Raw genomic sequence first — 13,961 nt, 5'->3', positions numbered from 1 at the left:
ACCGGTAAATTAAATTCGCTGCTATCCGATGAAAGCTTTTGTATCACTGAAATTAACGTTTAAACATTTAACAAAATAAATAATGTATTACAACAAAAGATTTCGATTATATCCTTTACATTTGAGTTTTTCCGTTTTGAAAAAAATTAATGTAAAAAAGAAAAAAGAAAAAAGAAAAACAAATAAACAAAAAAAAAACAACATGTGTGCAGATCACACGTGTGAGAAGTGAAACCTTCATAAAGCTAAGTTTGAAGAGAAAGAGACGAATGAAATTCTTTATTTCGCAAATATTATAATTAATAATTATGAAATACGTAGAATATAATAATTGTATTGTCTGTAATATTTTACAAAAAAAAGGATTACAAGATACATCAGAGAAAAAGAATTAGACAACACTGTAGAATACATTAGAAGCAGCTGACAAACTCCATTTAAAAGCAAGTAAATTACTGGTAGATTTTAATTTTGCTTCTTCATCAAATTTATTTGATTCATAAAGATCAAAATATATCTATTAAATTTGATTTTTATATGTTTTTATAAAAAATATCCAAAGACATGTATTTACCCAAGCATATAAGAAAATTATATTATAAATTAATTATATTTGCGTATTTAAGAAAATTGTACGAATTTTTCAATAAAATAAAAACATTTTTACCATGTTGAATTCTTAGCGTGAGTCGGTAGAGTTTACCACGGGGCTCAAATTTGAAACTTGTTGTGTATGCTGTTCGATAAGCTCAGAGAGCGATACGATTCAATGCGTTTTTTAGATTTTTAATTAGACGAGAGTATTTAGAAAGATAAGCTTGTGGTTCAAAGAATAAAGACGAGATATGTTATAAATAATAAGGGTCTCGAATTGTGGCAGGCTATAGAGTTAAAAAAACATTTCTAGAGATTATCTCTATTAGATCTCTCATTACATCTGTACCAGATCCTTTGTTCAGTCCAGCAGTATTTTCCATATGTTTTTCGTAATGTCTTTATTTCGTTTATCCTAAAATGTTTGTTATACAGCGCAAGAATGTAGATGAAAACGGGAAATTGAAAAGCATACTAACAAAAAAAATTGTATACCTGAGTTTCAAAAAAAGGATTATTCGTATTTACTTAGTTTTCGACGAAATATATTTACTTTGATAAACATCCTACGATTTTGATGTCTATCTATAACTATCTCATTCAGCATTTCATTTTTATTGCTTGAATTTGGAAAAGTGTACTTTTTATCAGCTATTCCACCCACTGATCATACTTGTGCTCTTTGTAATATATGGTAACAATATTATAATAAATAAATACTACAATTATCTTACTCTTTATACTGTACATTCGCCTCATTCTCTCAAAACTTAGTTTTTTGAAGGTTTCTCTTCTAACATGTGTGATTTGTACACATGTTGTTTTTTTCAAATCACCCCCATTCTAAGGAAGTTTTCACTTTAACAAAAAGCTGACAAAAAATATGGTGTAGAAGTTGAAAGGAACGTTTTGCCGAACATTATGGTTGGCAGGGTAATGAACGAACGAATGAAAGAAAGAACGAAATAACAAATGAATGTACGTACGTACGATCGAACTAACGCGACGTCGTTATACGTAGGCTAAAACGCGAAGGCTATAAATGACGGGTGGCAAGTTTGAGCGTTAAATCTCTACGTGTACAGTGCATAAATTTCCCGAAAGTAGACGTAGAACGCGCAAGGAGCATGAGAGTTACAAACCGCCAAGCGAGTCTGTAACACGAATTCCGCCGAGTACGAGTAGGAAGTAGAAACAGGAACATGAAGAGAAACACGAACACGTACACGAACATGAACACGAACACAAACGCAAATAGGAAACATGCACACAAGCAGGAGCAGGAGCACGAGGATGAGCAGGAGTAGAGGAATGTGGAATTGGTAAATCGAAAGCAAGCGCGGAAAGGCTGATGTGTCTTTCGTCGTAGAATTGTATGTTCTAACGCCAGTTTCGCTTGGGGATCGCGTAACGATCTCAAGGGTTCCGTATATATCTACGTTAACGGGCATTACCGGCGTTGACGAGCGTCAGGAGCCATTTAAGGATTAAAGCCAAGCTTATGAAAGCCACTCTGAAACTCGTTGGCAATGTGTGTACGGTAGATTCGAGAGCAGATGTTCGTAATTGCTCTCCCTCGTTTTACCATAGCTGCCGACGCCTCCTCCGTTGCAGTTATAAGTGGTATGCAACGCGTAAAGTCTTTTTGAGAAAGCCGTAGATTGTACTGACTGTGTGTGCCCAATAGAGAAAAAGAGACAGCAAATTTGCGCCATTCTCTCTCACTCTCACTCTCTCTGTTTTCTTGTACCAAATCAAGTGACAGAAAAGAAAGCGCGAAAATTTCTTCACTCTCTCTCTTTCTCTCTTTCTCTTTTTCTTTCTCTTTCTCCGTCTCTTTTTCTTTATCTTTCTCCGTCTCTTTTTCTATCTTTCTCTTTACGCTAGTAAATGGAAAAGAACTTCTTACTTCGTATTTATGCATCGAACCTTTTCCCACGTAACGATCTGTTAATTAAAACTCAAGGATATTGAAAGGTATCTTACATAAACAGCACAGACGAGTTAATTGTGTCTAGGTACATATTACGTAAGATTGGAAAAGAGATTAGCATCGTAAAATAATCGATAATTAATTATTCCGGGTGAATCGGAAAAGCCAGTTGGTAGCTGTTATTGACTCGTACTACTTAAGTTCTGAACGATCCAAGTAGAGAAACAGAAAAAGATATTTAAATATATGCATAGATATAGCTAGAAATTGAATTTCCTTCGGTCCTATTCCTCGAGCTTTACGAATCCATGTATCCATCCACCCTAATAATCCAGTGTATCATCTACCCTAACCTTTTTCTATCTCGCAGAAGCAACTCACGTCTGTAATTTTCAGACGTGGGGGATTCTCTAACAGTACGAGAAAGTATATCGTGTACATAGGTATACGCGTTTACGTGCATCCTTCCTCATTCGGAAGATTTATATTGGCGTTCTCGAAAAAGATCGAAGATACCAAATGCTTCAAGCTTTTTTTATATGCTTTTGTGTATTATTTATCGCTACGAATATATATAAATATATATAAGTGTAGAACGAAGTATATGCCTTATATAGTTGAGAAAAAAAGTAGACTCGTTAATTTCTACGTCGACGGAGATTTAGCGATATTTTTTTTCTCTATAATACGCCGTACCACACCGCACCATACCACACTAGACCGTACCGTACCGTACCGAGCCACTACCACGATTCTCGCTTTAACCCCCATCCACTCTTTTATTTCTTTTTTCTTTTCTTTTTCACACTTTCTTCCTCGTTCTTTCTTTCTTTCTCTCTCTCTCTCTTTCTATAGGCTATGCAGCATCGTTGCATCCCTCGTTGCACTTCACCCTTCTCTTCTAGCAACCTCCAACCCCAAAGTCTAGCCGTACGTGCGAATTACAAATGTTTATTGCGCCTGGCGGGTTATAACGGGCAGCCGGCAGTGGAATAACTAGGGAATTATGCGCCATGGTCCTTTTCGAGCTACCCTCTATCTCTTTTTCTTTCTTTCTCTCATTCTCGTTATATCTCTTTCTCGGCTCCGTTTTCCTCCGACAGACTCATTCCTTCCTACCAACCTACCTACCCTCTTGCAATATAATCGGAGTGGCTTTTTCTTCGCTGCAGTTCGGATTTCTGCGTGGTAGCTTGTTAAGATAGAAAATAAAATGGAAATTTTTCGCAATCCTTTTTTTCCTTCTTTTATTTCATTCTTTTTTATTTTTTACGTAGAACGAATGAACGAACGAATGAACGAATGTCTGACGAGAAATAGATTAGATACGATCATTATTGTGTATTTCCTACTTTATATTTTTATAAGAAGTGGAAGAAGAGAAAGCGGAAGAGAAAAAAAACAGAAAAGAAAAAAAGTTTCAAAGAGTATCCTAACGAATGGAAAATCATAAGGAGGAAAAACGAGAATCTCGTTAAAATCGTTTCCATCAAAAGTAATCGGATTCTCTTCCGCGAGCTTGAGAAAAAAGAAGTAATTTGCAATAAAAAAAAAAAATAAAAAAAGAAAGTAAGAAAAAAATAAAAAATGATCCAAGAACAATTTTCTGCAGGACGTTGAGAAGCGTCATGAATCGTGCGAAGAAGAGGAACAAAAAGAGGAAGAATTAGAAAAACAAAAATAAAAAACTTCGAAGATTGGATCGGTCGAAAAGTACGAATTGCTATTCATTTTCTAACAATGGAGAAAGGAAGAAAGAGAGAGAGGGTGAGAAAAAGAGAGAGAGAAAGAGAAAGGATTTGCTCGTACATTATACAAGAAAGATACGATTTTTACGAATAATGAGGACCCTTACATTGCCAACTTAACGTGCAAGGTAATCTCGTATGGTATAACTTTTCTTTACTTTATTTTTTACTTCTACTTTCTTTTTTTATTTCTTCTTCTTTTTTCGAAGGACCGGTTTTATCGTTTGCAAAAAATAAAAGATAAAAAAGAAAAAAAGAACAATAGAGGAAAAAAATTGTTAGGATTAAAAACGAATTTTTTAAATGTACCAAACAAGAAAAAATACGTGGATGATAACGAAAAAAAATGATAAAGGAGATGACAGGACGCGTGTTTAGAGATACTAGTCGAGTTTTTATTTTTTTAACGATTCGATGGAGAGGAAGAAAATTGCGGTCTCGAGATCGCTAAGTCAAGATATTATGTTACGTTTGCTTTTTTATATTTTTATATCACATTCATAAATTCCATGATTTTATCAAGAACATCCTAAAATAAGAAGAGTATCTCTCACCGTTTACAAATGAGAAGGGGTGGGTCTTAGAAATGAAAGAGAGGGAAAGAGAGGGGGGAGAGAAGAAACATCAAGTAAAGCTTTCACCAAATTGAACACGGTAATGCGCGCGCATCAAAACGAAATAATTTTGTTTTCATGAAATCTTAAGCCATGGGAGGAGCGATCTCGTTAAGTACTTCGTAAACAACGTAGGTAGGTGAAGAGCTGAGGAAAATAAGGAGAGATTTAAGACAGGAATGAAAGAAGGTAAAGAGATAGAAGGAAAAATAAATTAAAATAAACAAAAGAATAAATAGAAAAAATATCGAGGAACAAGCATTGAACAAGATTTTGAGTTTTATCAGTTTTTTCAGTTCTCTCTCTCACTCTCTCCTCCTTTCATTTTTATCCAAGGAAAAATTCGAAAACGTTTTAGATTTCTGAAGATATTAATGTGAACGAGCCCTCAAAGCTCGTTTTCTCGTGTTCTCAGTCACAATGAAATTTTCTGGCATATAACTCGAAAAAATACGCGAAGACGTAATCCTTGGACTGGGTTCGCTCTGCTTCTTGGACTTTGGGACGACGATAAAGGTAACTACTATTGCGGTAGTAACGTCGCCGTTTCACTCCGCGAACCTTCTTCCTTAATGGTCGGTTGGACTCCTCCTTTAGCTCCACTTCTACCAGCACTTCCACCTCCAGTTTCTTCTTCTTCTCTTATTCTTCTTTTTCTATCCTCTTCTTGCTTACCCTGTTCTTTCTTCTCCGCGTTGCTAATTGATCCGTCCTTGGTGAAACACGCGCGCACCCCGTCGTCTTCTCGACATGGCGTTTTCACAATAGCTATCCTCGGAAATTTACTCGCGCCTCCGATGTCGTTTACTTAAGATTCTCGACTACCTTCAAGTTTCTTCTTATTCCTCTTCCTCTTCCTCTTCCTCTTCGTTTATCGTGTCTTTCGCTTGGGAAAGATAAGATGCGGCTGAACGAGCGAACGAGTTAGAGAAAGAGGAAAATAGAAGAGAGTCCACCTAGGAGGAGTAACTCTTAGTCGCTCAGAGTCCAGCTTTTATCGAATGGGAAACGTCTTTCGTTTTCACCGTAGACTCTACGATGGAGAGTTCTTTAAAAGTGGAGAAGAGTCTCCAGAAATATAACGATCCTTTCAACTTAACCTCCCTCCAAATCCGCGCCCCTTTACTCTCTCTCTCTCTCTCTCTATTTCTCTCTCTCTCTATTTCTCTCTCTCTCTCTCTCTCTCTCTCTTTCTCCACTATCCAATAGATATTCGTATTCGCTCGAATTATTTACTTACTATGAAAATTAAGTCTTCGTGAGTTTTAAAAAGGGTTCCAGACTTAAAGGGAATGTAATCGTGAATCTACTTCACGTGGATGAAAATTTGAAGAAGAAAGATGGGAGATAGAAAAGAGCAAGTTAATAAACAAAAACTATTTGAACATAAATTACTTTAGTGTTACTTAAATAAAAGAGCCAAAGCCTTTACACACCAAGCGTGAGATTAAAAGTCAAATGTATGTATATTTCATGATATTGTATCTATTTAATAAGTAAGATTACGTTTAATGGAAATTTACTAGAATGAGTTAAGATCCTGTTTACCCGTACGTTACAAGTTAAACGGTATTCACCTTACTCTACTATTATTATTACTACTACTACTACCTTCTATTTACCTTTCTTTTCTATCTTCATTTAAACTCGAAATATATGACTGTTACCGAAAGTTTGCTTTCGTAAGAGTCATTAGGCAAACCATATTTCGCGGCCAATGATATGACCTGGTTTTAACTCCTTCCAAGATAATAGTTTGTTGCACTGATGACGTCTTTATACGATAGATAGATTTATACAGTTGTACGTATTTATTTGAGTTTCGTGTGATCCTAACGATTCATATACAAGGGTATACATTACTCATTAGATTTTAGGGGTTACACGACCTTGGCGCTCGAAATAACTTGAATAAAATGAAAAAGATTTTTGTAACGCAACTTTCAAGTATGACCCGCGATCCTAATGTGACCCGCAAGCTTAACTTGGTTCAGAGGCCAAGTGCAAGCCCGAGGCGGGGAAAAGAGAGAGTGTATGACACTATTTGAAAGTTATGTCAAATAAAAATGTTCTTTTTATAATAGTTTTTCTGTACGCTAAGGTGATATAATCATTATAGACCTTAAGCATTATACTTCAGTATCCAAGAATATGATATAACTAAACTAAATAATTCGATTCGTAAAAAAATATTTCTTAAACGTTATCCAATACGATATAATTCGACATTAAAAAATAATTTATCAATAAGTAAAATATTTATCCATTTATCCATCCATCTATCGTTAAAATCTCCTTCTCTTTTATTCTAAATTCTTTCTTACCATTTCTCAAAAGATAATGTCAGGATAGAAAATGCTTACCGAATATAACAGACTAGAAACATAAAATCTGGCAAAAAAGTATTTTATACGTGATTTCACCGAAAAGAAAAATTTCTCAACCGAAGATTTGAGTTACTGTTTGGATTCGCACAAGGTTCGTACTTTAAGAGGAGATATTCGTAGATTGCTCTATCGAACAAAAGCTTTATGATTCGAGCATTGAATTCAATCTTCTATGCAATCTATTCAAAAGAGCATCCATCGAATTTGTGCCTTTGATACCGCGAAAATGTTTTTTCAGATAAGACTCGTAATACTAATCCATTCCTTTCCAGTTTAAATCCTAGGAGTAAGGTAAGCTATTAAAAAATGTAATGTTCGTTTATAATATTTGCGTGAAACGTAATCCGATAAAAAAATGTTTATCTACGAGATAATAATAATAATAATAATAATAATAATAATAATCATAATAATAATAATAATAATAATAACAATAATAATAATAATAATAATAATAATAATAATAATTATAATAATAATAACAAATATAATAGAACAAAAAGGATGCAGAAGAAATAGCCAAGGATGTAAAGAACAACTTATCATAGACAGTATAATAATGAACCAAGCAAGAAAGCAGCAACGAAACCTACACACATGCTATATAAACTATAAGAAAGCCTTTGACTCAGTACCACACACATGGCTTTTAGAAATTCTAAAAATATACAAAATAAACAAACATACACAACAATTCCTAAAACACACCATGTCAACATGGAGAACCAGAATCATATTAAAAACACCAACAGATACCATAAGAACGGAAGAAATAAAAATTAAAAAGGGCATCTTCCAAGGAGATACACTAAGTGCCCTATGGTTCAACATGTGCCTAAACCCATCATCCTCAATATTAAACAAAACTAAATATGGATTCCAAATCAGAAATAACAGACAAACGAAGTACACAATAAACCACTTAATGTATGTAGACGACATAAAACTATATGCAGCAACAGGAACACAATTAAATACACTTTTAAGAATCACAGAAAACTTCACATCCGACAAAAAAATGCAGTTCGGAATAGACAAATGCAAAACAACACATATCGAAAGAGGACAATGGATCACAGACGATACACAAAGAACATTACAGAACGAAACACTACAAAACTTAGAAAAACACGAAACATACAAATACCTCGGCTTCGAACAAAATACCAAGATAAATCACACAGAAATTAAAAAATACTTACAAAAACAATACAAACAAAGACTCACAAAAATACTTAAAACCAAACTAAACTCAAAAAACCTCGTCAAAGCAATAAACACATACGCAATAACAGTCCTTACATATTCCTTCGGAATCATCAATTGGTCAAACACAGACTTAGATGACACCAATAGAATAACAAGAACACACATGACAAAGTCACTAAAACTACACCCGAAATCATGTGTAGAAAGATTAACAATAAGTAGAGAAGAAGGTGGTAGGGGAATAACGGACATAAAAGCGTTACACAATAGCAAATAAAAAATTTAAATAAATACTTCCACACAAAAGAAACACAACTACATAAAGCAGTAACGAAAGCCGACAAAAATCACACACTACTAAATCTATCGACAAGCAATACAGACTTAGATAACTATAACGACATAGACCATATACAAAGCAAAATAAATGCATGGGCCACAAAATAATTACACGGAAAATACTACTACACCACTACAGACGAAAATATAAACAAAAACGACACATACGAATGGCTAAAAAAAGGAAACCTCTTCCCAGAAACCGAAGGATTCCTAATCGCAATACAAGATCAGGTAATCTCAACAATAAACTACCTCAAGTACATAATAAAAGATATAAACATATAAGATGACAAATGCCAGAAATGCAAATTAGTACCCGAAACAATAGAACACATACCAGGGGGTTGTAAAATACTAGCAAACACTGAATATACTGAAAGACACAACTCCGCAGCAAAAATCATACATAAAGCAATAGTGAACAAATACAAACTGGAGAACACTACAACACCATACTACAAATACACACCAACAACAATAATAGATAACGAAAAGTACAAACTATACTGGGACACAACATTACACACAGACAAAACAGTAATATACAACAGACCGGACATCACATTTACAAACAAAGAAGACAAGACACATACATAATAGACATCTCAGTGCCAAACGACATCAACATCACACAGAAATACAGAGAAAAAATAGAAAAATACACACCACTTGCACAAGAAATACACAGAATATGGAAACAAAAAAAGGTACACATCATCCCTTTCATCATATCAGCAACAGAAATTACACCGAATAATTTTAAATCACATCTCACACAACTACAACTAGACCCAAACATACACCAAGAAATACAAAAGGCGGTTATATTAAAAACATGCAACATAACCAGAGCCTTCCTAAACTCTGAAGATTAAAGCTGTCAGACCTGGCAAAAGGCCTATCTGACACGCTAATATGCCTGAGAAATCGGAGAGAAATAATTAAATAACAATAATAATAATAATAATAATAATAATAATAATAATAATAATAATAATAAGACAAATATATAAATCAATTAAAAAATACATTTATTTTAACATATTTTTATTTCTCAATGTAGTACATGGTCATAGTTTTACTCGAACTGAGATTTGTTTGCTTAAAATTTTGTAAATTTTTGCGATTATACCTACGCGATGGTATAAGGTATTTACGGTCTTGTGTAGTTCTTGTTGATCTTTTACAGTAATTAAGAATACATTGTCGAACCATGATTATTCATCATAAACAATAAGTCTATAAACAAACGATAAGTTTTAGGTTAAGTTTGTACATTTATACTTGTAACTATTAAATGAGTAAATTAAACTTACACTTATAGAAAACTACTAAGAAAAACAAAATAATTAAACATAAATATCACAATAAAAACTATAAGTATTCCAAACTTAAACTAACCACAGCCATTAATACATACTAAAGATAAACATGGCTGCGCGTTGGATCGGAAGCGGTCCCCTAAAATTTTCAGCCAATGGCACATGAGCTGAATATGTATGGCGCATCCCTCCTACAGGATCCCTAATGTTATCGTTTTGTAAGCGCCCCGAAATCTCTCGAATATTCCCGAACCGGAAATCGGGAAGAAGTCTTTTGTCTGATCGGTTGGGAATAGTCTGGAGATTTCGAGAATGATTGACGAAAGTGATTGGGACCATTGGTTGGGTGAATGTATATATAAGCGCGATGAAGAAGGCGGTCTTCGTCTTCTTGATTCGGTGTGACTAGTGAGTGTTATACGAGTGTGGTGGCGGTTTTGTAACTATTGTTACTTACTTTTTCTTTTCGATTTCTATATTAAACCTTAATATTTAAGTGTTTAATATATTATAATAAACATTTCTTCTATTTAAATTTAATAAATCTTATATGTAAAATATAATAAATGTATTATCAGCAATATTTTACAAAAAAAAAATGATTACAAGATACATCAGAGAAAAAGAATTAGACAACACTGTAGAATACATTAGAAGCAGCTGACAAACTCCATTTAAAAGCAAGTAAATTACTGGTAGATTTTAATTTTGCTTCTTCATCAAATTTATTTGATTCATAAAGATCAAAATATGTCTATTAAATTTGATTTTTATATGTTTTTATAAAAAATATCCAAAGACATGTATTTACCCATCCATATAAGAAAATTATATTATAAATTATAATATTTGCGTATTTAAGAAAATTATACGAATTTTTGAATAAAAAAGAAACATTTTTAAATAGAAAAATATGACCCGTTTTGTAAAATAAAAACAGACCACGCATCTTCTTTCTTTATTTCGACCGTCAGTTCGTTTGGACCTTATACTTTTGTCGCATATCAACGTGCTTATCTCTGTTTATTTTTCTACCTTTCTATCGCTTCTACCTACAAACAGATATAGTATCGAAATTATTCAATATGTGTCCACGCTTTGTAGTATGCAGTCGCACACAAACACACACATATACAACCAGGAGCGATAACTACGAAGCATAGCATAAAGAAAAGATCAAGAATAGAAAAAATTGTATAGCTATATTCCGTCTCATTCTCTTGTAGGCTTAATCCTATCTGTTTGTCTCTTTTTCTCTCATTATTTAGTATAGCAGCCGTTTCATAGCTCCGTTTCATAGCTCCGTTTCATAGCTCCGTTTCCTGACCGACCGCGTTTATTTATTTTTCAGATCACTCCCATTCTAAAGAAGTTTTCACTTCAAAAGAGAGAGAGAGAGAGAGTAAAAGAAAGAGGTAGAAAGGGATAGATAAAACTAAAACTAAAATTGTTGGAGCTTTGTCAAGATGTAATTTACTAAAATTTAGCGTACCAATTAATAAGCAATATTACCCACGTGCTGCTTTACAAAGAGAAGTAACGGGCCGGAATGGAGTGTGATACGAGGAATGGAACGTTAACTACGAGACCGGTATCGAGCATTAACTATGCCTGACGTTCGACTTCCGCAGGCTATGAAAATCCCATGTGGCAGACGACGAGAGAAAGAGAGAGAGAGACGTAGACGAAGGTAAAGAGAAGAGAAGAAAATAGAATGAGAAACAGAAAGAGAAAGAACTAAAGAGAAGTTGGTTCTGGTCGCGATATTAAAAGCAGGTTGAGTGCGAATGCTTGACGAGTGTATGCCCGGGGCTTTTTGGGTAGCAAGGAGGGGAAGCAAACGAAAAAAAGGACGAGAAAAATAAAGAAGAAATGAAACATTGTCGAGCAAAAAATAACACAACAAAAGAAGAAAATATTACATAGACGAAATGCTCTCCGGAACGAAACATATTTATGAAACTATGCATATGTAATATACGAACGTTGTTCCCACAAGACACACTAACGAGAGAATTTCCTACGTAACTAGGAAACGAAATGATATCGCATCGATACCACAAACCATAAGGGAATCAAGGGAGAGGACGGCAGGTGGAGGGAGGGGGCAGATTTTCTTGGTACTAGACGACACGACTCTCTCACGAATCCTAAAACATAAACGGACGAGCAATTTTCCTCGAGCGAGATCGCATAAATGTAACCCCATACACTTTACACCCTACACTAACCTTACCCTCCGCCCTCCCCCCAACCGGATTCTCCCGTAAGAGGTTCTCCCGCATATCGCTCCTCTTCTTGCTACTACTAGGTATTTGTCTCTTCTCCATCCTTCTCCAACTTTAAACTCGATGTTGGCACGCGAATCACGTTCGTTTAGGGACGTTAGGGATAACTCTGAAGCAAAACTTCCCTTGGTGAGTGAGAGATTGCGAGGCATTTAGGGAGTCGCGGATAGTTGTAGTGAACCCGTTAGGAAGATGTCCTTGGGTTTGTGGGTTCGTAACGTGTCAGTGGTTGGTCTCCTCTTCATATAACTAACACACTTTCTTGCAAAAGGGTTGCTCGCTAATGTTTCAAGTTTTGAGGTTCCCTTCTAGCGGTACCTTTTACTAGAATTCCCTTCACCATATACCCTTACAGGATTCATGAAAATATTGTAATTAAAATTGTTCGTTATAAGAAAACAAGCTCACGATTTATCCATATATTCTATCTCTATCTTTTTCCCTTTCCTTTTTCTTTCTTTTAGTCCGGGAGCAAGCAACGTCGGGAAAACAATAATTGTGGGTAAGCTGATTTTTTGATATGTCGTTCTTCTTGATCTTTCGGTTAGAATCTGCACTACTTGGCTGGCGGTAAGTCTTGCGTTTACTAGTGCGGATCTTACCTGTACAGGTAATAATCCTAGATTTTAAAAGAATGTTGAGAAGCCTAATTTTCTATTTATTGACTTCAGATAGATTTATAAAACATAAATTTTTGAAGTGAAAACTACTTTAGAATAGATAGTAATTTGAAAAAAATGAAACGCTGGTTCAGGCAACGAAGAGGTAGATGGCGAGGCAACGGAGCCTGTATACGGATAGGCAATATGAAGCGACAGGCCGCTAAGCAAGGGCCACGATATTTAGTAAGAAGAGAAATAGAGACAAACATATAGGATTGAGCCTGCGAAAAAATGAGACAGAATAAAGCTATATAGTTTTTCCTATTCTCGGTCTCCTCTTTATGTTCTACTTCGTAGTTTTCACTCCTGGTTGTATATGTGTGTGTTTGTGTGCGACTGCATATTACGAAGCGTGGACACATATAGAAAAATTTCGATACTATACCTGTTTGTAGGTAGCAGCGATAGAAAGGTAGAAGAATAAACAGAGATAAGCACGTAGGTATGCGACAAAAATATAAGGTCCAAACAAACCGACGGTCGAAATAAAGAAAAAAGGTGTTAAGTCTGTCTTTATAAGTTGTATAAGTGTGTAAGTCTGTGTGAGTCTGGAAGGTATATATATATACATGTCATTTCTTCTTTATTCTTTTAATTTTTTTTTCTATTTCTATTTTTCTATTTTTCTATCTCTATTTAAACATGTTTTTATTTTATTGAAAAATTTATAATAAATTCTTTATTTCGCGAATATTATAATAAATAATTATGAAATACATAGAATATAATAATTGTATTGTGTGTAATATTTTTAAAAAAAGAAGGGTTACTAGATACATCAGAGAAAAAGAATTAGAGAACACTGTAGGATACATTAGGAGCAGCTGACAAATTCTACTCAAAAGCAAGTAAATAATTGTCA

The 13,961-nt window shown here is 34.4% G+C and overlaps 2 protein-coding genes across 6 annotated transcripts in view; one reads left to right on the top strand and one right to left on the bottom strand.

The window, feature by feature from the left end:
• sfl (N-deacetylase and N-sulfotransferase sfl) overlaps positions 1-13,961 on the bottom strand; it is a 500,037-nt gene that overhangs the window by 272,104 nt on the left and 213,972 nt on the right. The gene's annotated exons all lie outside the window — the stretch shown is intronic.
• Positions 7,986-8,762, top strand: LOC149033248 (uncharacterized). The gene has a single exon (XM_089170133.1). The coding sequence runs from the start codon at positions 7,986-7,988 to the stop codon at positions 8,760-8,762; it is 777 nt and encodes a 258-aa protein (XP_089026259.1).

The sequence above is a fragment of the Polistes dominula genome, unplaced genomic scaffold (genome assembly GCF_049000335.1).
Source record: "Polistes dominula isolate Pdom_NZ unplaced genomic scaffold, Pdom_raw_medaka contig_15, whole genome shotgun sequence".
Lineage (NCBI taxonomy): Eukaryota > Metazoa > Arthropoda > Insecta > Hymenoptera > Vespidae > Polistes > Polistes dominula.
Note: the sequence above shows the minus strand (reverse complement) of the source record. Positions and strands in the feature narration are given on the sequence as shown.

Excerpts from the sequence above, each read along its gene's own strand:
- LOC149033248 (XM_089170133.1), top strand. The coding sequence starts at position 7,986 with ATGTCAACATGGAGAACCAGAATCATATTAAAAACACCAACAGATACC.